At 41.2% G+C, this 23866-nt stretch overlaps 2 protein-coding genes across 2 annotated transcripts in view; one reads left to right on the forward strand and one right to left on the reverse strand.

Annotated features, from left to right (window-relative positions):
* Nucleotides 1-5420: 5420 nt before the first annotated feature.
* Nucleotides 5421-19894, forward strand: STK26 (serine/threonine protein kinase 26; the record flags this gene model as incomplete). Its single annotated transcript, XM_010019489.1, has 10 exons — nt 5421-5651; nt 10684-10740; nt 12230-12338; nt 12427-12584; nt 15092-15277; nt 15898-16046; nt 16710-16803; nt 17283-17345; nt 17437-17573; nt 18090-19894. Coding segments are annotated over 10 exons (1209 nt in total), but the record flags the coding sequence as incomplete, so codon positions are not given.
* Nucleotides 19895-23354: 3460 nt separating this feature from the next.
* The window catches only part of FRMD7 (FERM domain containing 7), a 10217-nt gene continuing 9705 nt past the window's right edge, over nt 23355-23866 (reverse strand). Inside the window, 1 exon segment of the mRNA XM_010019490.1 lies at nt 23355-23788. Within this exon segment, the coding sequence (XP_010017792.1) occupies nt 23355-23788 (434 nt within the window).

Here is a 23866-nt window from a genome sequence, read left to right on the forward strand (position 1 = left end):
GCTGGTGTACGTTTCTGATCTGGCACTTTAATGCTAATGTAACTGTGAGGCTGCACAACAAATTAATTACTGGGGTATTTTTTGATCATGGGTTGTGTTTAGTTTGAATGTCTGGCCATAACATAACCTCCTCTTTACCTGAACCTTTCTGTAAGGTAGCTCTTTTCATTGTAGTTTACCTTTGAATTCTCCCTTTCTGTGAAGATCAGGTTTTTATTTTAGTGAGCAATTGCTTGAAATGACAGTCCTTGAAACACCAGGTAATGCTGATAGCTTCCAAAGATACCAGTATGTGGTAATGAATACTTGAAAAACAGACAAGTAAACACTCTAGTCTTCTTTTACCAACATTGTATGAAATCTTTTGAGCTCATCATTGCATCTTTATCTAATGTATATTTGAGTAATGGCGCTCAGTGTAAGTGAGCTATTCTGTAGTACTGCTACAATTTTAAGGAAACTTCTGTTCCAAATAAAGCTTGGGAGATGCTTGACAATCCAGAGAATATCTTAGCATTTCTGGGTCAGGTTTTAGAAACACTCTTTTAAGACAACAAGAAAGATTTTTCTCACATTGACAGTCTACTTAGAAGAAATCTCCCAAGACCATGTTAAATTATTTGCCTTGGGAGATATTGAGGATCCCGAGTTTGATTTTGTTAGATAACAAGGCATTAGTTCAGTCTCTGTCCAAGATTCTTTAAGCTTTGTGTTTTCATCCAGTTGTACTCAGTGGCCTTTAATGAAATTCATTCATGAACCTTCTTAGAAGACTTGTTTCTGTAGAAGAGCTGTCCTGCACTGACAGAGCCTGAAGCAATCTCACATAATTTGGTGTGTGTACATATCTGTATGCTCTCAGAAGTTAGATACCCAGTGCACTTTAACTCTGTTTCAAGGGAAAAAGACAGACTTTGGAGAACAGGTACGTGAAAGGGTCAGAGATGGGACATGTGTCAGCCAGCCAGTCCTGCAGCAGGATGCTGCCCCAGGACATTGCTGCGTAGCTGTGTTTATTTGAATCAGAAGAAAATGCTTGTATAAGCTGTACTGGCAGAATACTTGATACAATTACTGCAGGTATGCTGGTAAAAACGACACTGTAGTGTTCAGGGGTTTTTATTTGGGGCTTCTGAGCAGGCAGTTGGACTAGATGAGCCCCTGAAGTCCCTTCCAAGCTGAGTTTGTGGACATAGCTATGTGTATAAACACAGGCAGTCATGGCACATGGTTGGATAAGAGAGGAGGAGAAATCTTACTGATCTCGGGCTGTGTAGTGCTGGACTGGGGAAAAGGTGGACTTCCAAAGCTATGCAGAGGGCTTGTATTGTCATGCTGGTCCTGTTACTCATGCTGGTGAGATTGAAGCTGGCATGTGAATGTGTCTGTGCTTGTCATACTTGGTGCTGCTTTTGTCTGTGAAAACAGGCATAGGGAGGGGAAGAGCAGTAGATTTTCCTCCTGATTTATCCACTTCTAGGTGTTATCTTCAGAGAGGTGATGATGGAGTCCATGTGCTGTCTATTGTCTTGTTACCATCTGCTGCCCAACAGACATGACTCCCATAGAAACCAGTGTTTATTTAAAAACCCCACCAATTATTCATGCAGGCAGCTTTCAAAGCTTCTAAATTCCTCCTGTTGAATGAAAGATCTGTGAAAGAACAGGGGATAACAATGGTTGTTTTGCTCAAGAGTGTTACTAGTGTTGGAAATCTTAATTTCTACCATATTAGAAGCTCAGCTGGCAACTGTGCTGCAAAAATATATTGGTATATATCAAGGGTGTGTATACACATACATTTTTATTTGTATAAAGTATGTTTCCATCATTTTCTATACTAGGAAGAGGAGGATAGGCATTACTGCATTATATAGATGTATGTTTGTTTAAAAAGTAGCCTTCTAAAGTTTGGCATTTTGGGGGTTTGTTTTAAGTTAGTTGTAGAAGAAAGTTCCTGTAGAACAATAGTCTGCAAGACAAGGAACGAAAAAGGTGAAAGCAAATCTGTTTCAAAATGCAGTCTTTAAGTTATGTAGTGTTCTAAATCGGAAGCCTTTCCACAGGATGCTGTTTCAGTATTAGGCATAGTTCATCAGAAATATTTGCCCTTCTCCTGGAGTGTCCTTCAGTCTCTTGTCACCTTGGTGAGGAAGAGGAGATGTAAAGCTGACTGCTTGCTGGGCGAGGATTTTTTCAGAGTAGAAAGATGTGACTCCTTCCTCTGGTAGTCCCACACAGGTGGTTCTCTGCTGCACCTCTCCCTCACAGGGATCTGCGCTGGAGCTCTGCAGGGCAGGAAGTCCAGCAGTGCCCAGCTCTCCCTACACTCCAGCACTCCCGTGTAGTGGCTTTAGGAGTTGGAAGTTTTAATTCACCTGAAATAGCTTGGAGGAGAGAGCTTGGAGGCCTGGCTGTGGTGGGTATATAAGGTTGAGTGATGTGCTCTGAGAAGGCCAGCGGAGTTCCTGCTTAAGGTTTCTCCCCAAGCAAAACCCAAGTATTGCCCTTTGACTCCATCAAACATTTGTGAAGGGCTGGATTAGCTGACTATGCCTGTGATTAAATTACTTTTATCTGTCTGGAAGTCTTTTAACAGGTTTCACCTCAGATGAACAACAACAATTAGCGTGAATGATTCCTGGAATTCTAGGCTCCAACTGTCTCAAAGCTAAGTTTTTGTGAAAATGAGTTTTTTGGTGTTCATGAAAAGTTTTGGCAATCCTCTCTTTTAATTCCATTGTTTCTTGGGGGATGTGTGTCTGTGTTTATTGTAAATGGGGAGTTATCAGGTAATTATTCCTTATTGCAACTAATGTAGTTTAGGAACACATTTGGTTGGTAGCTAAATACCAATTCAGCAGCTCAGCCAGCAGCAGGGAAGGGCTGAGTGGCACTCACTGCTGGTTTTGCTACACTCGTCCTTTGAAAGAAGGGACAAGTTTCAAGATGTGTTACACTTGAAACACATTTGAAAATAGATTTTTAATTCAGATTTTTAAAAAAATTACTACTTTTAAATCATTTTAGTCTTAACAATGAAAAGGTGGCAGGAGCTGGTGCAGTAACGTATGGCAATATGAGTGTCTTGGGGCACTTTGAAGACTTACTGTTTGGGGTTGGTTGGGTCTTTTTTATCTAAAAACTTTATGAGCACCTGAAGCCTTCAGTCCTTTTCCAGTGGAATAATATTAGTTGTCTCAGATTCCAGACCAAATAGTACTCATCCTCTCTTTTTATTTACTTTATGTATTTGTTCATCTTTTTGATCTTTCACTGACTCTATCAACAGAACAAAATTTTTCACTTAATCATTTCACTGAAGGTCATTTTTTTGCCTTTGTCTTTCTTTTAATGGAGCAGAATAGCGTCAAGCTCAGTGTAGACAAAGGAGAAATTCCTCATTCTTCCTGCTTTAATGCAGTGCTCGGGAACAGCAGTGTGCTTGTATATTCACAGCCTAGCTGCACAGATCAGCATGGATCTGCCATGCTCCTTCATGTCCCCTCCTCTTGTGAGAGCACAAATGACAGCTTGCTACATACGAATGGTGAACTGATTCAGCTGAAAATAAACCTGACAAATCAGATGGTGAACTCTCAGCTAAATCTGTTTCCTGATTCATCCCACCACATTGTGGAATAAATTCTGGTTCTGGTAGAAGGGAAGAAGCGACAATAAGGGCCCAGTAAGGAAACCAGACTCTCCATTTTGGACTGGCATTAGATAGTGATGTATTTCTTTTATTCCCAGTAAAGATTTTCATATCCATTTGCAACAACACCAGTGTAAGGATGTTTTCTGGCGTTTCTTGATAACAGTTTTGTTACATAGAGTAATCTGTGCTGTGGGTTGAGTGTTTGCATTTGCCAAAACTGCTACTTCTTTTGCTTCAGAGTTTTGGAGTGTGTAAGATATCTAAAGCAAAGCATCTCTCCTATTTTCAGATGTTGCAATTGAATCAGAGGGCTTTTTGGGACAGATATTTCTTGACCAAAGATTAATTTGTGCAATGAGTTGCCTGGTCCTGACAGCAGTAATGTGCTTAATCCTGTTGCTGTGCAAAGCTTTGGCTATTCTTTTAACATGTTCACCTTACCTCTTTAAAACACTTGTCAGTAAACTCCCCTACTGTGCCCTGAAGATTGGTGTTCTTAAACTGGAGCGAGTTATCTTCATCCCTCAGAAGCCACTGCTGTGGTTTTTGGATACACAAGGTTCTCTAAGCAGCCATGTGGCATGCTTTATCTTGAAGGGAAAATGAGAATTTGCTTCCTTTTTGTTTCCCTTGTGACTACTTGAATGGAGCTGAGAAATTTCAAATATTTGTATAATAATCAGTCTGCTGATCTGAAGAACCCCAGCCTGGTTTGGGTTGGAAGGGACCTTAAAGCTCACCCAGCTCCAACCCCTGCCACTGGCAGGGACACCTTCCACTAGAGCAGGTTGCTCCAAGCCCCTGTGTCCAACCTGGCCTTGAACACTGCCAGGGATGGGGCAGCCACAGCTTCTCTGGGCACCCTGTGCCAGCGCCTCAGCACCCTCACAGGGAAGAGCTTCTGCATTAGATCTAACCTGAACTTCCCCTGTTTAAGTTTAAACCCATCACCGCTTGTTGTGTCCCTACAGGCCCTGAGGAAGAATCAGCTAGGTTGGAAAAGACCTTTAAGATCATCTAGAGTAGTTAACCAGCAAAGATTCCAAGCCACATGTCCTCAGCAGTGCTCTGTGGCCTGGTGCTCTGCTCCCCTTTTTAAGGCATGTTTGGGTGATCCCAGCCAGTGCAGATCAGTACCCTGGGTTCAGTACTCTTCTCCAGATGTCCTAGTCCTTCTTTGAACACCTCAGTCCCTTTTGCTGTTCTTTCTGTCAGCACTTTCAGTTGCCCCAGAGATGTCTGATCTTACCAGATTTCAGGATCTACCAGGGAGTACTGGCTAGGGCGATGTTCACGCAAGCAGCTCCCCACTATATCACTGGATAGGGTGCTTTGTCTGCCCCAGGCTGTTGGCCAGGTGGAAAGCGCAGCCTTTTCTGCTTGGGTGGTGATGGTAGTGCTTCTGTGCCAGTAAGTGCATTCCCTAGTCTTCTGAATTACTGCACAGATAGGATTAATGCTAAGAACACATCTGATCTTTTGTTTTAAGGTGGTGATATGTGTGAGGAAGTGAAATGAGGTTTGTACCTGCCTCCCTCCCTGGTGAGGCTCATTTACCTTTGGCATACTTGCACAATGTATGTTCTGTAACTGAGAGCTGGAGTAGAAGTTAGTGGGCAGGAAATAAACCTACCTGATGTGAGCCTTCAAGTGACAATAAATCTGGGTGATGTGCTGCTTGGGAAGTCATGAGGGCAAATAACTTGGGAGTAAATAAGTAACTTGTGTATCCCCTCTCCCTTCTTTTATTCTTCTCTTCTAGAACCACAGAGCAGACCCAGAAGAACTATTCACAAAACTCGAACGCATTGGAAAAGGCTCCTTTGGGGAGGTCTTCAAAGGAATTGATAATCGGACACAGCAGGTGGTAGCTATAAAAATCATAGACCTTGAGGAAGCAGAAGATGAAATAGAAGATATACAGCAAGAGATAACTGTTTTAAGTCAGTGTGATAGTCCTTATGTAACAAAATACTACGGATCATATTTAAAGGTAATGTATAGTATTGCACAAATCTGTTTTGAATGCCACTAGGAAAGAATTCTGCAACTGAGGAAGAGTTATGCCAACTGCCTTTTTTTTTCCTAGTAGATCCTTGTTTTTCTTTGAACAGAGCTTTTCACTGTGTTTTGCTCCTTTTGCTGCTTGCTCTTTGAGGCTGGAGCTTGCACAAAATAGAGGAGGAACAGAGTTCGTAGAGGATTCCACTTGCCATTGCTGTTGCTTTTGGGCTTTGGTTTTCTGTCCTTCCTCTACAGTCCTTAGCACAATCTTGTGGCTTTTTGAGGGAACAAAAAAATACTTTCAGAGCTATAGAAACAAAACCCATTGTCTGATATGGAAAGAAACACTGCACCATGTAGGGATATGTTGGTTATTACGGAGCAGAGCAGGCCTGAGACAAAATAAGACCAACATCAGCAAAGTTATGTGTGAATGTGATCTAAGGCATCATTTAAAAACAAGCAAAAATGAAAACCTACAAGAGTCCAAAATGTTGACTTAAGACTTTCCAACTTGCAGAACTGTCCAGGTGTAACTGACTGTTTCAGCAGTGTCTTGGCTCTGCATTTGTCTTAAGCTAGGTTTATCCTTGGTCACAAGCATTAGATCTGTCAGCTTGAGATTCCTCAAGGGAAAGAGTGCAAAGAATCTTTTATGCTGCCTTTTGATTTTAGTAATAACAGGTATTTTGAGAGTTGTGTCTGCTTTTTTACTTAATTGCTATGTGTATATTTTCTAACTTCTTACTAGCTATTAGTCTGAGAATGGCAGACAGCCTGACTATTTAGCTGTATAGTATTTCACTGAGGATTTAATTTCTCTATATACTGTAGACATCTCTCAGAAACAGTGAAATAGGTACAGTTGTATACCAAATGACTGTATAATTAAAGGTTAAAGAACATCGAGGTTAAATTCTGAAAATTAAGACATCTTAGCTCTTACAAAGCAAAGTCCTGCTGCAGAGAATTGCTATGGATACAACTGGTATGAAGATCACATTTGAAGTGGTCACATAGGTTTATCAGTAAATAGTTCTACATATAAAGATCTTAGTTCTACATATAAAGATCACTGAAAATATTCCTAGAAGCAACTCGTAAGATAGCAGCTAGAAAGAGCATCAGCACACAGTAAAGGAAAGGTATTTCAAAATTTAAGAGTTTTCTTTTTATCTTTGCATCTTCATTTACAGGAAGACAAAACAGTTGAGTCTATCTGCCCTTTTTCAGCTCAGGCTTATGGAACAGAAATAGTTTACTACAAAGTATTAATCAGACATGTGGCTTTCTGTGAAGCTCTTGGAATGTTGTTAGAAGTGATTTTGAGTTTTGCACTGTTTAAATCAAAGAGACTTAGTATGTTCCTGACTATACCAAAGCAAACCCTGAGTGCAAAGGCATTCAGGTGATCTACAACACTGGTATTTCTTAGTTGAGTAGTCTAGATCTGGTTTAAAACTTTAAAGTTGATTAGTTTTTACTTAGAAGAAATAGCAGCTGGGACCATGTGTGCCTCAGTTCATCCAGTTCAACTGTATCAGAACATCATCTGTTGGAACGTATTCTCGGGGGTTTATACCAATTTTAAGTAAGCTTTGAATAAGCAAATAATTCTTGGCATCAGTTTGAGTTAGCTTCAGATTTCCCTCTAGCAAGATGGCATATTTAATAATTAAAAGGTGTTTTATGACTACAATGCCAAAGAAGAGGTGTGAACTGTGAGGGTTTTCCAATTACAAGCATTTCAGGTGAGAGGCTTTATTCCTGTACAGTCTGTTCTGCATATTCTGCAGCTTTACAGTTTCCTCACACTTGCAGGTGCCCAGCCAGCCTTGTGGGGATGGAGTGACCCATGCTCAGGGAGCCTGGGGCTTACCAGCCACACGCAGGCTCTGCCCAATGCTCCTGCTGCTGGGAGGGGGAAGGGAAGAGTGGCTTTATTTCCATTACTTGACTTACAAATTTGTAACTTAGCTCAGCTGATGCCATGTAGGATACTCTCTTGTGCTGCAGCCTGGCTGCTCAGTGGCTACAGCTTGTGCATCTGACTTGTAAATGGGATTTGAAACATATGGACAGTTCCTTAATATTTTTAATGACCATTATTTGACATTAATGCCTGCTGCCAGGTATTGTACTCTTTAAAAACCTTATCCTTGGTACAAGATGGAAAGGTCTACTTCTTTGAGGTTCTTGGGATAAAGCTGATGCAAGCTTTCAGTTACTGTGCTATCAAAGGTCCAAATCTCTCATAGTTTTGTAATTTGGGTTACCTGTATATCTTGAATTTTGGAGTTTGAATGGGAATTCCCCATTAAACTACTCTTAGAGCTGAGGTATTTTCTATTTATGTTGAGCCTTTCACAAGTGTGTGTAGAACTGTACAAGCTTACAGCTGTACTAATGCAACTTCTGTAGCTGTAAGAGAACTTAAATCCTCATGTAGATGTCTGTAGATGCTCATACATGTGAAAAGTCAGGATCTAAACATGTCTTCTCATCCTGTATTGCACTTCAATTGCAATTAACATCACATCTGAATAAATTAAACGCTGCTTGTGGAGGGCACCCTCGAAAGTGCCAGTGCATATCAGTGCAGGAGTGTAAGGTGTGTTGGATAGCTAAAATGAGTGTTTTCCTCAAGCCTAATGGCTTGTCAGAATTATTGCTGCCTGAGCAGCTCAGGCAAGAAAAAGATATTAAAGAAAGGTATAAAAAATTCCCCAAATTGTGGTGTGTTTTGGTTACACAGATTTGTGAAGCTTGAGAGAATATTTGAGCTGTGCTTTCCACCTGATCCTGTAGAAATAGATCTCTTGCTGACTGCATTTTCATGATTGTTTTCTCTATTTATGCCATTCAGCCAAGGGGTTTAAATATCTAGCCTGTAACTAGCACAGCACCTGGCCTTGCTCTTTTCTTCTGCAGTTATAACAAGCCTGAAGTTCTTCCCAGTTTTTCAGATTTGAATGTGGAGAACTCCTCCTGTAGGAGCACCCAGAGACTTCCATCAGAATTCTACAGCACTTTATGCAGCAAGGCTTGGAGACAATCTAAAGATACTGTTTGTTCTACATTGTCTATTTATACTTGGTTGACTGAAAATAGCTAGGAAAAAAGTTGTTCCTGAGTGTCTAGAGAATACCCACACTCCGTTACAGTGGACAGGAGCAGTTTCTTTGAGCCATTATTTCAGAACACAGTACTTACTCATTTTCACTCTATACTGTTTGCAAGTAATAGTCAAATCCTCCAAACATGTCTGGTAACCACAATGTTTGCCTTAAACTGGAGCTCCTTGCAGGTCTTCTCAGCTGACAAATTTGGGCTTTATAAAAACTGCTAAAATTAGCCAGCCCTTCCCTGCTGATCTCATAATGCTGGAATAGACATTCAGAAATGGTGTGAGCTTTAAACAAATCAGGATAAATCGAATAGAGCACACTTTGTTAAGAGAATTGGATGTGGGCCTTTAAGAAAATGCACCTTTATTTGCCTGCTGAGTTTGGTTTAGAGTTCTGTCATTAGTCTGGCAATAGGGTGGCAAAGCATAAAATACAAGAGGCTTTTTACAGAGTATTTCTGACATAAGCTTGTGCCCTGTTATAAGGTACTAACACCAGTAAATATTTGCTGGAGGCTGTTGGGTTTGTGGTGCTTCACCAGGTCTGGTTCAGTTGAGTATTTTTAACAACTGGTTTTGCTTTCAAATAAATATATGGGTTTATTTGCAGAATTTTTTAGAGTAATAGCCCATAGATTGATCTTTGGGGTTCAGAAATGGGAGGGGATTCTGGCAAGCAAATAGCCAAAGATCCCAGTTTTGACACAACAGACTGAGGATCTGATACCAAATCTTTCCTGTTTTGTTAGTGTGAACCAGCCACCTTTTGTAGCTACATAGCAAGGGCAAAGTCAGCATGTAGAAGTCAGTGTTAAAAGAATTTTTCAGTTCTAGTATTCTAGTGGTTGAAATCTCCGCAAAGAAAGCACAGAAACCCATCTGTTCACAGGAGCCGAGATTCAAATAGCAGATAGTGAAGGAGTACGTGAGCTCTGTGATATTAATAATAACAAAAATACAAATCCTACTGTCAGTTCCTCAAGTCATACTGCTTGTTTTACCATATTGTTCTTATCTTTGACCTTTTAATGGCCAATTTCAAACTTCTGATATGAAAACTTGGGAATCCTGAGCCTTTCCTTAGGGTTCCAGGTCTGGCAGTGCAGTTTCTGATGGCTGATGGTTGGAGTGTTGCTTCATCTCTCAGAATCAGAGCTGCTCCTGTGGTAGCAGGCGAGTTCTGTGGTAGGACGCAAGTCCTTGGGTACACATATTCAAGAGCTGTCAGTTCTTGCTTTTAGCTGGATCTGACAACTTCAGTTGGAGCTTGTGGACATGTTAGATACACACTTGCAGTTACCGCATAGACCAAGAGGCACATCGCAGCTCCCTGTGTTAGGCTTTCGATTTCTGGAGTCTTTGAAGTGTGTTCACACTTGCTGTCTTCTGTCTTGCTCAAAAGTCATTTGGAGTTCTGAGTATTTTCCTCAAATGAGTGGTGTGGTGATGTTACAAGCAAGTTTCCTATTAAAATGATCATGCTTCTGTATCACAAATGAGTGGAATTAGTAACTGTAATCAGACAGTCTTTTGTAAGAACTACACCATGTACTAAAACACTCAGTTGCAACACAAACCACCACCAAATCACTTTTCTCTCCGAGTTCCGTTCCTTTAGCTGGGCTCGGTGTAGGTGCCATTAGCAGAAGATGTCTTGGTGCTGGGGTTTTTTGGTTGCTTTTCAAAATAATACAGTCAAACTGTGCTTGCTCTTTTGACCTCTTGCTCAGGAGCTGTGTGACCATTCTACATGAAGTAATTCCATGGAACTTGGTGATTAATGGGACTCTGCATTTGCATTCTCCTAAGAGTATGCTGGTAGTCTATTGAAATACATATTTTTTTTTTTTAATGGCAGCCTTGGACTTCTCACAACTCATGCCTTCCTTTACAGGGCACAAAACTATGGATAATAATGGAATACTTGGGTGGAGGGTCAGCTTTGGATCTTGTAAGTATAGGATTTTTTTGCATTATAAATACTAGTGAACCTTATTTCATTGTGTTTTCCAGTTTCTCTAGTCCCTGGAGGCAGCTGGTGTTACACCACTGCTGGATTGTAATGCTCCAAAAAGTGTGAATTTTAATGGTAGCTCTGTTATATTGAATTAATGTTTCGTTTTCGTTTTACTGTTTGTCTCTAAGCATTAGGAAATGTCCGTTTGTTCTCAGTCAAATGTAAGGCATTCTTTAATATTCTTTTTTAGTATGAGGAAAAGTACTGTTCTTGCCATATGCGGTGGGATTTCAGATTTTGGGTTGTCTCTCCATTCCCCCTAGTAGAATTCATGACACTTGAGTAACAAAAGTTTCCTTTGGGATTCAGGAATGAATGGTGTGCCCACAGGGTGCAGTTAATTTTAACTGGTTAGAAGGTGTTGGGTTTTCCATTTTCAGGTATTTTCGGTCAAGCATGAAAGTGCCTTTTACTTAAGATAGTGTAGCATTCATGAAGGATGCAGCTTAGAGAGTACAAGAGCAGAGTCCACTGTATGGGGATGTGGTTTCCCCATGGTTTCGGGACAGCTCTGCCTCAGCTGTGAAGCTCAGACCCACCCTTTCCTGTAAGATCATAAAATCAGTCTTCTTTTGTGTCACTCTGAAGGAAAAATATCACATCTTCAGTATTAGATGGGTGTGCATTCTGTACTTGCCAACAGTGGTCCTCAGCAGGGGCTGAAGCGTGTGCATCACTTCGCGAATCAATTTAAGTAATTGAGTAATTGATAAGTCTTCTGTGGAGTGTCAGAAATGGTGAAATAGCTTTTACCAGGGACAATGGAAACCACTGAACCTTTAGAAGAATAAAGCTTTCGTCTCATTTGTCTCATGTTGCCATACCATAATTTCATGGGGTTCTCTGTTTCAGTGCTGCTGTTTGGTATTCTTTATGACAGAATCACCCACCTTAATTGTTTGTTTTGTTTACATAGCTTTCTAATGCGCAATGTTTGCACTTTGTACTAGCAGCTTTATAGTAGTGCCTTATGTTGATACAGAAGCAAGCGTGGATTCAAAAAAGCTGGAACAAGACAAAAAGCATCATTAAATTTTAAAACCCAACAGTCGAGACTATTTTGAAATAAACTGAGTTTTTTAATTCTTTAATCTCAAATGCAAAACTCGGTCTGATTTGCTGTCTGTAGGAAACTATAACTTTGTGCTAAGTTAGTTCTAGCTTTTCTTGTGAGGGAAGCACACAGTGTTCATTAGGAAGGTAAGAGCATCTTCAGTGTATTGTCAGTAGAGGAGACGTGAAGATGATCGTTCCAGTGGCACCTGTTTCTGATAGAATGTTGACATACTTTGAATATTACATGAATTGTGTTAGTCCTTTACTTTTAAAAGGAAATCTTTCAAGTTGAAGGTGGAATTCAACCAATAACAAGGCAAAAAATGAAATACAGGATTAAAATTATTTGAATGTGTTTTCTCTGCAGCTGCGTGCTGGCCCATTTGATGAGTTCCAGATTGCTACCATGCTAAAGGAGATCTTGAAAGGTCTTGACTACCTACACTCAGAGAAGAAAATTCACAGGGATATAAAAGGTGCATAACGTTTGAAATGGTACTTTGTTAAAGCCTTTAAAAATCCTAAGAGCAGTATTCTAATTTAGATGTTATTTCCCCTTGGCAGCTGCCAATGTCTTGTTATCAGAGCAAGGTGACGTTAAGCTTGCTGATTTTGGAGTTGCTGGGCAGCTGACAGACACACAGATTAAGAGGAATACTTTTGTTGGAACTCCTTTTTGGATGGCCCCTGAAGTCATTCAGCAGTCAGCATATGATTCAAAGGTAGGTGTGAAAGTAGAATGCCTTTTCTTTGTATCTGCAGATCCACCAAAAGTGACTTTGGGTTTTGTGACTTTAGTTCTATCAGTATGGAAAAAAAAAGGAGATTTTAAATTACAGAGTTTCAAATAACAAAATTAAAAGTAGGATCAAAAATTGATTTTATATAGCAGTTATATGTACCTGTGCTCACATGCAAAACCCATGCAAAGTCACCAAGGAAGCTGATGCTTTCATGTTAAGATTCTTTCAGAGGAGCTTCCTGGATGCTGCCAGTGTTGGGGGTTGGTTAGGTTTTAATTTTAATTTTGTGTTTCACATATAATTCAGTGATAAAACACTCACAAATTAGGATGCTATTAGAATGTACCTTATTTAAAGCCAGTATGGTGGCTGGAATTTTACTCTCTGCTCAGATTGTAACAAACGCCTCCGGATATCATTTCTTTAATGGTATTCCTGAGCGCCTTTGTAATGCTGAAGATTTTAGCACAGGTGGCTGATCTTGGGAAGGAAAAAGTAACTTGAACTACAGGATGGGTAGCTGTGGTAGTGTGATGGTACCTTGTATCTCTCTTTGTCCTGGGAGCTGTTGATGGATGACTTAATTGCAAAGGAGAGTTTCCCAATGGAAACTAGCGGTAGGAAAGCAGACCTTCTCTGAGGGGTGGGTACTGCTGCTAGAATGACAGTAAGAAGGGAACAGTCCCTCTTCCCCTGTGTGTACACCCACAAGACAACCTAGAGCGTGTGGTTAATGACAGTTTACTCAGTGCTGGCCCTGAGCTTTCTAATCTCCATAGATGCAAATAGAAGCAAGAAATCTAAAAATCTTGGCATATGCCAAGTAATAATTTCATACTGGTCTTTCTCAAATAGTAACTGTGTAACTGTATTTGTGGTGTGTACATAAAGGAAAGACTGTTGAGTATCTGAGATCTCCTGAAGATAGTCACGCCCCAGGAGACTTTCCCAGGATCCTTCAGACTTGAAGGAATTTGCGTACATGTCACAAGGGTTCTTGCTGATAAGAAAGAGTATGTTGTAGTTGTTCAGGGTTTCATGATGCAGCTGTAATGTGCTCCCAAGGGCATTTTGGAAAAGCACTCTACTCTTACTTAACAGCGTGTGTTGTCCAGTGGAATGGAGAATAATTCCCCTTATGCTTGTCCTTTGTATGCATCAGTTGTGCCACCCCTTCAGTTCCATTCTACCAGTAAACCCATCTTTTGCCTTCTGTATCTCCTCACTATAGAATCATAGAAGGGTTAGAAAGGACAAGAGCAATGTCCTCTCCCTTTTCTTTCTGTTCCAAAAGTCTGGTATGAAAGCACAGAAGGTGCAAGCCTTTGGTAAGGAGAGATGAAGGTCTTTGGACGGGATACACTTCAATTTCTGGACTAAGACTGAGTGTTTTGGCATCTGGACTGAATTTAACCTTTCTCCTTGTGTCCCTACTTCAAACTGACAGGAAAGCAAACATATTCATACCTTCCTGTAGTGGCAGAGATTGACAAACCCCATCTATTCTTTCAGACCATTTTGCTCTGATACACAGTTGTTGGTTATGATGTTTCAGTTATAAACAATGAGCTGCTTTAATTGTTCAATATTAAGTGCAGGTATTTCAGATCTTGTGACTAGGTAAGGAGTACTGGGAGACATGCAGATTGTAACCCTTATTTACTCAGTGGGCAACTTCTGTTTGTGACTTCTGTGCCAAGTGTAGTCAACCATTGCCAGCTGCTTTTTAATGAGAGTGACCTTAATAGCTGTTGTAGCTCATCTGAAAAGATGTGAATAATGTTTATTTCACTTGGGGAGAAAAAAAATCTCTAAATTGGAAAAGAATTTTACAGCTCGTAAGATACTTTGATAGAAAGAATGTGTTTATAATGCATACCTTCAGCTAAAACACACCACTTCTTCATTCCTCACAAAATTACACTGTGCCCTTGTTGCTTCAGGTCTAACTAGTTGTTGATCATTTTATAACTAAATCAAGCAGTCTGATAGGAAAGAAACTGTGATCACCGGCTGGATTTGATTCACCTCTGCCTTGTTAGAGGGAGATGTCAAACAAAGCTGGATGCCTTTGTGCATCTGCAGTTTAAAAGTAACAGCAGCAATTCTGCCATCTAAACAAAACCTGAATTAGATGTGGAGAATCTGTGGCACTTTGTAGTTGATTATATAGAAAAACAGATTAATGTTTCTCAAGCTTTTTCCAAAAACATCTGTTTAGGTGCACACTTAACTTACTGACAGTGTTACAACAGTGACAGTGTTCAACAAAAGTGATGTTGTAGGCATCTGTCATTAAAGATGGATTAAGTCACCAGGCCTTCGGGAATTGCAGCCTTCAAGTATTAGAAAGGAATCTTTGTTCATTATCTACTTAGACCAGTGTTAATTTTACTGGAGAGATGCAGTAGATGTGAAGATTTCGGTTAATAAATAGTCACAATAGCTCTTGATTTTGTACTGAAAGTAACTTCTCCCTTTCTTAGGCTGACATCTGGTCCTTGGGAATCACTGCTATTGAACTAGCCAAAGGGGAGCCTCCCAACTCCGATATGCACCCGATGAGAGTTCTCTTTCTCATTCCAAAAAACAATCCTCCGACTTTATTAGGAGAATTCAGTAAACCTTTTAAAGAATTCATTGATGCATGTCTGAATAAGGACCCAACATTTGTGAGTAGATATGTGTGTGTGTGTAGATGTTTTGGGTTTGTTTTCAGCTTTCTAATGCTTGGGAAGTGTTTTGCTGGTGTACTGCATCACAGTTGATTGAAATAATCAGACTACACTTGCCACTGTAAATGGTAGTGGTGATTTTAATATGTGTCCGTCCTAGTCTCTCTTGTTTAAAATACTGAAAGGAGAAGGAGAATGCTGAAATAAATGATGGTGGCAGAGGCAGCTTCCTAGAATGGACTCAAACCTGGGCTAATGTCAGAAGAGAAGCTTTAACAGAGGAGAAAATCTTAAGTCTTCTACTCCAGCAGAACTTCAGCTGTCTCAGTTCTGCTTACAAGGAAATGCTGCATTGGAGCATTCTGATTAGTCATTTTCCTGGGTGTGTACCTCCTAGCACACAAGGATAAGCAGTATAGGCTCTGTGTGACTCTGATCATATTTTTAGAATGCTTGCAAACGTGGATTACTGGCTTTTCTTGACTTCCTGTTGCACTAATTTCCTGATACTGTGTGAGGTAGCTCTAGAAGTCAGTTGTCTTTCTAAATCTTCCCTATTAACTTTTAAAATCATGACATGGTAGCATAACATTAAATATTTAAAGTGTTTCTTACAGCGCCCCACTGCAAAAGAACTTCTGAAGCACAAGTTCATTATGAAAAATGCCAAGAAGACTTCGTATCTGACAGAGCTGATTGATAGGTTTAAGAGATGGAAAGCAGAGGGACATAGTAGTGATGAAAGTGATTCCGATGGCTCAGATTCGTAAGTTTATTTTCAGTTTAGTCTCTTTGGGGCTTGTTTTTAATGTTACTAAAGTAGATTTGTTGCAGTTTCTCTGTAATTAACTTTTCTTCTGTATATCTGTCTTTGTTCCATATGTTTTTCATTGGCTTCTTTCAAGATAAACCCTTGTATGAATCTAAACACTAATGCATAAGTCAAGCTATCCACTCATTATCTTTTTAAACTTTCTCTCTCTGAACTTAATCTCAGTTCTATTTAATTGCTGAGCATTTCCTCAGTCTGAGGCTAGTGGTTATACCAAACTCAATGAATCACAATTAGAAATACTGCAGAGCAAGGTTGAGGTGTCTGAAGAAGTTTGCACAATGCCTGTGGAAGTTCTGTGAGTCTCTTGCTTTTCTGGATATCACATAACTGTTTTAAATGGGATGCCATGGGAGAAGGTAAGCTTTATGGGTAGATAACATCTTCACTTTGCTTTGATCATATTTCAATTTATTCAGACTGTGAAGTTGTTTGGGTTTGTTTTTAAGTTCAGTTAATGTTTCAATACATGTTTTTCTTCATATTTTCAGGAATATGGAACTAATCCATATAGATGTATGATATGTTTGGGTTATCTATGCTTGTTTAGTGTTACGTCGTGGCTAGGATTATGTACGTGATATCCTTTTTCTTCAGGGAGTCCAGTAACAAGGAAAATAACTCTCACCCTGAGTGGAGCTTTACTACAGTTCGAAAGAAGCCAGATGCAAAGAAGCTGCAGAACGGGACGGTACGTACAGTCTGAGGAGTTCTTTTAGAAGGGAGAATTGCTTTTGAAGCCACTTCAAGGAAGATAGTGGTAAAACTTGGTAGTTATTCACTCTTCATAACATCTGACTGTCTTTTTGTAGTTCAGGAGATGATGTTTGTGGTCGGTATTTCCTATGTCCATCTCAGCCTTAGAAGCAAAAGATACCAGATACTAACAGATCAGCATCAGTTCATAGAGATGGGAATTTTAAAGACTTGTATAATATTAGAGAGGAAAAACTGGTTTTCTGACAATATATGACATTGATTCAGATGTGTCATCAGGCATCTGTTTCCACATCACATTTGTTGATGTACTGGGGTCTTCATTGTTTTTGCGATGTATTTCAAGGGCTTTGCTGAATTTAAGTGAACTTTCAGAGTCGTGTGTCTCTGTTAAATGCAGTATCTATGTCATGTAAGATTATGCTCATGTAATCCTTATTTGTTAACTTTTAGGATCAGGATCTTGTTAAAACCCTGAGTTGTTTAACTATGATAATCACCCCTGTGTTTGCTGAGGTAAGTCTTGATGTAAAAAAACTTCATTGAAAGCATTACTCAAGTGCCTGATAACTTGTATAGATTTATCTGCCTTTGTTTTGGTACTCAGCTCAAGCAGCAGGACACAAATAATGCTAGCAGAAAGAAAGCAATTGAGGAACTTGAGAAAAGCATCAACATGGCAGAAGCAACATGTCCAGGGATCACAGATAAAATGGTGAAGAAACTTATGGAGAAATTTCAGAAGTAAGTTAAGGAATATTTTCTAAAAAGTATTATTGTTTTAAAAGAAAAAGTTTAACTCAAGTCCTTATGCACAGGAAAGGTCGGTTGACACTGGGCTTCGTATGTTGGACAAACTCGAATAGTTTAGTGAAATGGAAAGATCTGCTATGTCCAGTGCTTTAAACTTTCAGCTTTGGTATTTATATGTAATGCTTCTGTTTGAGACTACAACTAATAATAACAATTACTAGATGTGTTTGGTCATCTGCTGCTGCAGATTCACTATAGTTCTTATCCCTTGCTTCCTTGAATTTAGGCAGCAGTTGTGTTGTAAATGTGTCAACAGACAGTAAGGGAGTGAGAGAATCTGTAACTTATCTTTCTAGGGAATATTTTAAGAAAGTCACTTCTGGTGGGTTTTTCCCACTGTGGAGATGAAGCCATGTACTAGTTCAGTGGTGCAAAACCAGTTATGTGCTGTTTGCCAGGCTGAAACAATATCATTAACAAAGTTCTTCCTTCAATTTTCATCTGTAGATTTTCTGTCAATGACTCATCCTAAGAAACTTCACACAATTGACTGCTGTTTCGTATGGACCCAGTGAAACCCACCAAAACTACTTCAAGCTTGGCAGTGCTTAGCTCATGAGCTCCTTGTGCCTTTTGGATCTTTGCAACATATTGATGGTGATTGAGGATTTGAAAGAACCTACTCAACTATTTTGTGGCAGTGCACATGGTTTTATATTTTCAGGAAATTATTTTGTAAAGAACAACTTTTAATAATTGTAGTTCACCTGTTTAATCTGATAAATGTTGAGGTGCAGTTTTGCTTTTAGAAATAATCATTACTTTAGTTAATAGAAAGTGCAAGTACAGTATGTTTTGATGATATTTTGTTCCTGTACATGGGGGATGTACAGGTCTTTTGTATTCATGAGTTAAACTTTTGTAAATCACTAACAAGCTTCAGAGAAAATAGCTTTTTCACAAGCATATTCAGAACATGTAATGTAGTGGCAAGGGTATTGCTGTAGCACCTGCTTCAACCAGCATATAGTTATTGTGCCCTGAAGAATAAACCTGCAACAGTATCTATCCTAATTCTCAATTGGTACAGTATTTTAGGCAGCTCTATGATTAAATATATTTGAGAGCAATATGTCAATAGTTTGCAGGTGATATGTAGCAACAGGTCAATCCTGATGTACAGTATGTGTATTACCTTTTAGACCAGGTTTTGAAGTAGTCACTCAAATCTTAGGTCATCATGGTAGGAAAATTTAGAGCAATACAGTTGAGGGGGTGGGGCTTTTGGCAATAATGGACAAAACCTGAAGTCCAGTTTAACTTAATTTAATTTCTTTTCTCTGAGTCTACATGCCTGGGTGGAAGGGAGCCAGAGAAGCCGAGCGTCGCATGATACATACCTCACAAGCAGGTATCCATGTAACACCAGCGTTCTGTGTGGTGGTGTTGTTTCTCCTGTAAGATATTTATACACAGGTTTTTCTTTTTTTTTGTTCTTAAGTACATTAAAGACAGTACATCACCATCATTTGTTTATAATTTTTCTGAAAGTGTATTTTAAAGATGTATTTGCCAGTTAATATGCAAATAACTGAGTTATAGATATTCTTTCACAAAAAGGTAGTACTGTGCAGTACAGAGTGAGTTTTTTAATATTTTTTTTTCCATAAAAACTAGGTTAAGACTATAAAGTTGCTTTCAGTTATATATTTATGGTACTGCTTAGATGGGTAATATCTTCTCTTCTGGTTTTTTTTTTTTGTTGTTGTTTTTTTCCCTTTTTCGACCCAGTATGTATATTATGCTGAAGTTTTGAACTGGGATTGTTTTTCAGTACTTTAGACGTGGAACTGTGGGTGTAAATTTATTTTTGATAAAGGCTGGGTGTGTTTATTTTATGGTTCAGACCTGCACATTTTGTTTTTGCACAAAAGGCATTTTAAAGAATCTGAAATATATCTGCCAAATACTGAAAAAAGTAATGGTGTGTGCAAGTAAATACTGCATTTCTAGTCAAACGTTGCCATTACATCGTTTTTATATAAAGGACACTTGTGAGAGATGGTGGTTAGATATGCCAAGGACAATTATTTTCAATGGTGCCTACACTGTAAAAAAAAAAATAGAAAATAAAAAAATAAATTACTTTTAACTCCTTGTTTTAATTTTAAAAAGATGTTTCTGTTGAAAACTTTCATCTGCTATAGAACTGAAATTCAATTAGAATTTATATCTGAGAAAAAAGTCTGGAAATAGTTTTTGAAAACAATAATGTTATGGATTAAATAAATATTTTTATAAATGTAAAAGCAGCAAAAGTTGTAAATACAGTTGATCTGAAGCTTTACAAAATAACTGCATCACAGAAACAAATTGTAGTGCTCCTCTAGCTTCTGTAGTTGGTAGTCTTGTAAATCTGTTTATAGATGAAGCTTATTTCAATGTTTCGGGGGGTTTTAAATGGTTTAAAAATAAATATTTAAGTTCTGTAAACTTTCATGGGCTTGTTCTGTTGTGTTTTATTCTGGATTTTAGTAAGACTTGTGTTCTAGTGCAAGAAAGGTGTTCCTTGCACAGAACTGCATGGTTGCTTTGGAAAGGTTTGGTCCCCCCATGCTGTTCTTGTCCAGAGGACACCTACCAGCAGCTATGCCAGAGGGAATGGATGGAGCAGCCCTAGCGTTCACTGTGATTCTGTTCATAAAGAGGAGTCTTCAGGATATGGGTGTTCAGCTGAACGTGGTAGAGATGTCAGAGTGCTCTGACTCCATCGTGACCTCGGCATTGTGGAGTGAAGGTACAGACAGGCCTGGGCCACAGTTACCTCAGGTTCACTTCAGCAATCTCAACCCACAACTCACTTCAAGGAGCTCCATTTCTCGGAGCTAAAACCATGGTTTTTACTTCCATGTCACTTCACCCCTTTAAGGTGTTTTATGTGAGAGACTGAGGGGAGAGGTGATGGCATTTCCTCCTGGATTTTGTAACTGGTGGCTCTCACCTGCTGACACAGGTTCTTTCATTGGTGCAACTCTTCACGATCCTGGGTAGGTGGTGGTAGTAAATTACTTGGGAAACTGGGACCTGTCCTGTGTGTGATAGGACTGTAACAAGCTGCTGGACTATGGTGCCTCTCCTTTTCCTGTGAAATGGGTGGGATGTTCACTTACCTCCTAGGGCAGTGTGGGGAGAACCTCATCCATGTGTGTATAATACAGCCTTGCTCCCATAGCACAGTCCATTCCAGAAGCTGTCACTGTACTGCACATGGCATTTCTGCACCTGAAGCTTGTGCATCATAAGACTATAACTCCCAAGAGTGGATGTCTGTATTCCTGGTTTCCAGAGAACAGTTGTCTTTCCCCACCACGTTAGTTATTGATGAAGTGTGTAACTTAATCAGTAGTATTCTGTTGCTGGCAGGTAGCTAATGGAATGATATTCCTGCAGGAAACCCATCTTCTAGCTTGGTTTGCTGGGCTTCCCATGGTAAATGGAGAGGAATTGATACTGAAGTATCCTAGTCTGAATCTCAGAATGGAGAAATGTGTTCTTGGGTAGATGAGTCCTTTATCAGTGTGACCATTCTGGAACCCCTTGGTTTGACTTCTCATGCTCCACTTCTGTACATGTAGAATCCTAACTGCTTGTTCTTGCATTTGATCCAATGCCTACAGCTGAATAGGGAAGTGCATAGGTCCTGAGTGTGTTTGCATAAAGTTTAGCAGTTGTTAAAGGTCTGATTTTACCACACTGTTTTATGACTTAACACTGAAATAAAATGTATTTTCCTCTTTGCAGAGTTTTAGTGGTATGGATGTTGGCTTGTCTCATGGTTTCCCAGTAAATGAAGTAACACTTGCTGCAGAGATGAGGTAAATAGACTGAAACCTGTCTTGTGCTTGTCCACAGTGAAGTTTTCTCTATACTGTGTGCATTTTGCTGCTGCTTCTATCCTAACATATATATAATCCCTGCTGGGTGAGGGCTGGCAGAGCTCACTTTTTTCAGGTACTGTGTCTTTTCCCTAAGTCATTCCACGTCCTCTCCATCCTTGTTTTCTTCCCTAGTGAAACACAATCACTTGGGTGTTCTTTTGGGCCAATAGGGCTGAGCAGGGACAAAGGGGAAGGACTCACTCAAGAGCTATTTCAGTTGTTCCTTGATGTGAGCCACCGCTTACTGGGATTGTTCCTTTGTTTCAGTCAGTCCCAAGAAAGGTAGTTTTCACAATGAATTCAGCTTGGAGATGTTAATTTGTGTCACGTAGGAGCCGCTTTGTTGCTGCTGCCCCTTGTGTAGGATGCGTAAGGCACAGTGCTGTGCCCCAGCACTCTTGACTCAATGGAAAAATCCAAAAATAGTTTCCAAGTCCTTGTTTCCCAGTGCTGTTTTCCCAGCATAGTCCTGAATGCCAGAGCTGGCAGCTCCTGGTGCTCTCGGCAGCATGGCTCTACATGGATCCCTCTGGGTGGCACAAGCTCATGCTAAAGCTGACCTGGGCTACCTTTCCCTTGTGTCTCCTCATGCTTCCAGGCGCTGATGGTGCTGGTAGGTTTGCCTATGAGGGACCTTCCTGAAGGGCTGTGTGTGGTGGAGGCTGGGTTTGAAATGCTGCTTTTCCTTAACCCTCTAAATCATGCACCCAGACTGCCATACATCCATGCTGTACTGAGGGGTGGTCCTTGCTCTTACCAAGGTGCAAAGCTTTGGGAAAGGGAAAGAACAACTCCATCACTAGAAAGACTACTCCTTCTTCCAATAGAATATGTGCCAGAGCAGCAAGGTCACAGCTTTGGCATAGGGTATCCAGGAGCAAAAGCAAACCTCACAGTGTGCTTTCTTGATGTAATGCATTTCTTAGGGCAAACAACCAAGAAGGTGGTGGTTCTCAGCAGCTTTGAGGGATCTCAGTGGGTCTCCCCATGTGCTGGGACAGTTAAGGCTCAGAGGGAGCCAGAAGCAGTGGCAGGAGAGGGAAACTAGCCCAGCAGCTCCATGGAGCAATGAGGGCAGTGGGGAAGCGCAGGGGAACATGTCCTCTGGGTGCCTGTGGGGCTGGGGGTGCAGGCATCACAGGGCAGAAGAAGGAACCCAAAACTCTGTTGTGAACAAGTGATTTTTATTGTCCAACTTCTAAAACAAGGGACAGTGATGCACTCAGTACCCATAGCCCAGTTGTTTTTCTGTTTTAACCTGTTTCTGACCTCCCCTGAGCACCCTGCTCCTGGCAAAATTCACTGAGAGCAGCCCTGAGAAGGACTTGGGGGTGTTGGGTGAGGAGAAGCTCCCCATGACCCGGCTTCAGTGTGTGCTTGAGCCCAGAACCCCCCCATGTGCTGGGCTGCACCCCCAGAGCGTGAGCAGCAGGTCAGGGAGGGGATTCTTCCCCTGTTCTGCACTCTGGGGTATAGGGGTTGAGTACTTCTGAACACTCCTCTGCTGTCCATTACCGCATCCTCTACAGCTAAAACCACTCTCACAAGACAGACCATCACTGTTTCACAAGCAGGAGTGTAACCCTTCCGTGGCCCCAGGTCAGTGCCAGCCACCTCCTGCCGGTGCCAGGCACCTAAGTGAAATACCTGGACCTGCACGTCCTGTCCTCCGCAGCACGGGTGGCGAAGGACACCTCCTCATCCTCTTCATCCAGCTGCAGGCTGCCGGAGCTCAGCCTCACGCGGGCCATCGGTGCCCGCAGCACACGGCCATACAGGGAGCAGTGCTCGGCGGGCAGGAGGGTGCCAGCCACCTCCTGCCGGTGCCAGGCACCTAAGTGAAATACCTGGACCTGCACGTCCTGTCCTCCGCAGCACGGGTGGCGAAGGACACCTCCTCATCCTCTTCATCCAGCTGCAGGCTGCCGGAGCTCAGCCTCACGCGGGCCATCGGTGCCCGCAGCACACGGCCATACAGGGAGCAGTGCTCGGCGGGCAGGAGGTCGGGGTCGGAGTCGCTGGACTCAGTGCTGCTGCCCAGGTACCGCTCAGTGGAGCGCCGTGGCCCCAGCACCGGCCCCTGCGGCGCAGGCATGTGCCAAAAGGCTCCCCCTTTCCTGCTGCTCAGTGCCGGGCATGGCCCCAGCGGCCGGAACTCGGAGCCGAAGGGGAAGCGGATGGTTTTCATGTCCAACTGGCTCCAGGACCGCTTGGGGGGCTGCTCCTGAAGGCCGTAATCGAAGGAGTGAGCCAACGACCTGCTCTGCCCTGTTCTCCCCATGCACGCAGCCTCATGATGGAGCTCCCGGCCCTGAGGCCCGCTTGGGCTTTGCCTGGCGGGGTTTG

The sequence above is a fragment of the Nestor notabilis genome, unplaced genomic scaffold, assembly GCF_000696875.1.
Source record: "Nestor notabilis isolate BGI_N333 unplaced genomic scaffold, ASM69687v1 scaffold7798, whole genome shotgun sequence".
NCBI classification, from domain to species: domain Eukaryota; kingdom Metazoa; phylum Chordata; class Aves; order Psittaciformes; family Psittacidae; genus Nestor; species Nestor notabilis.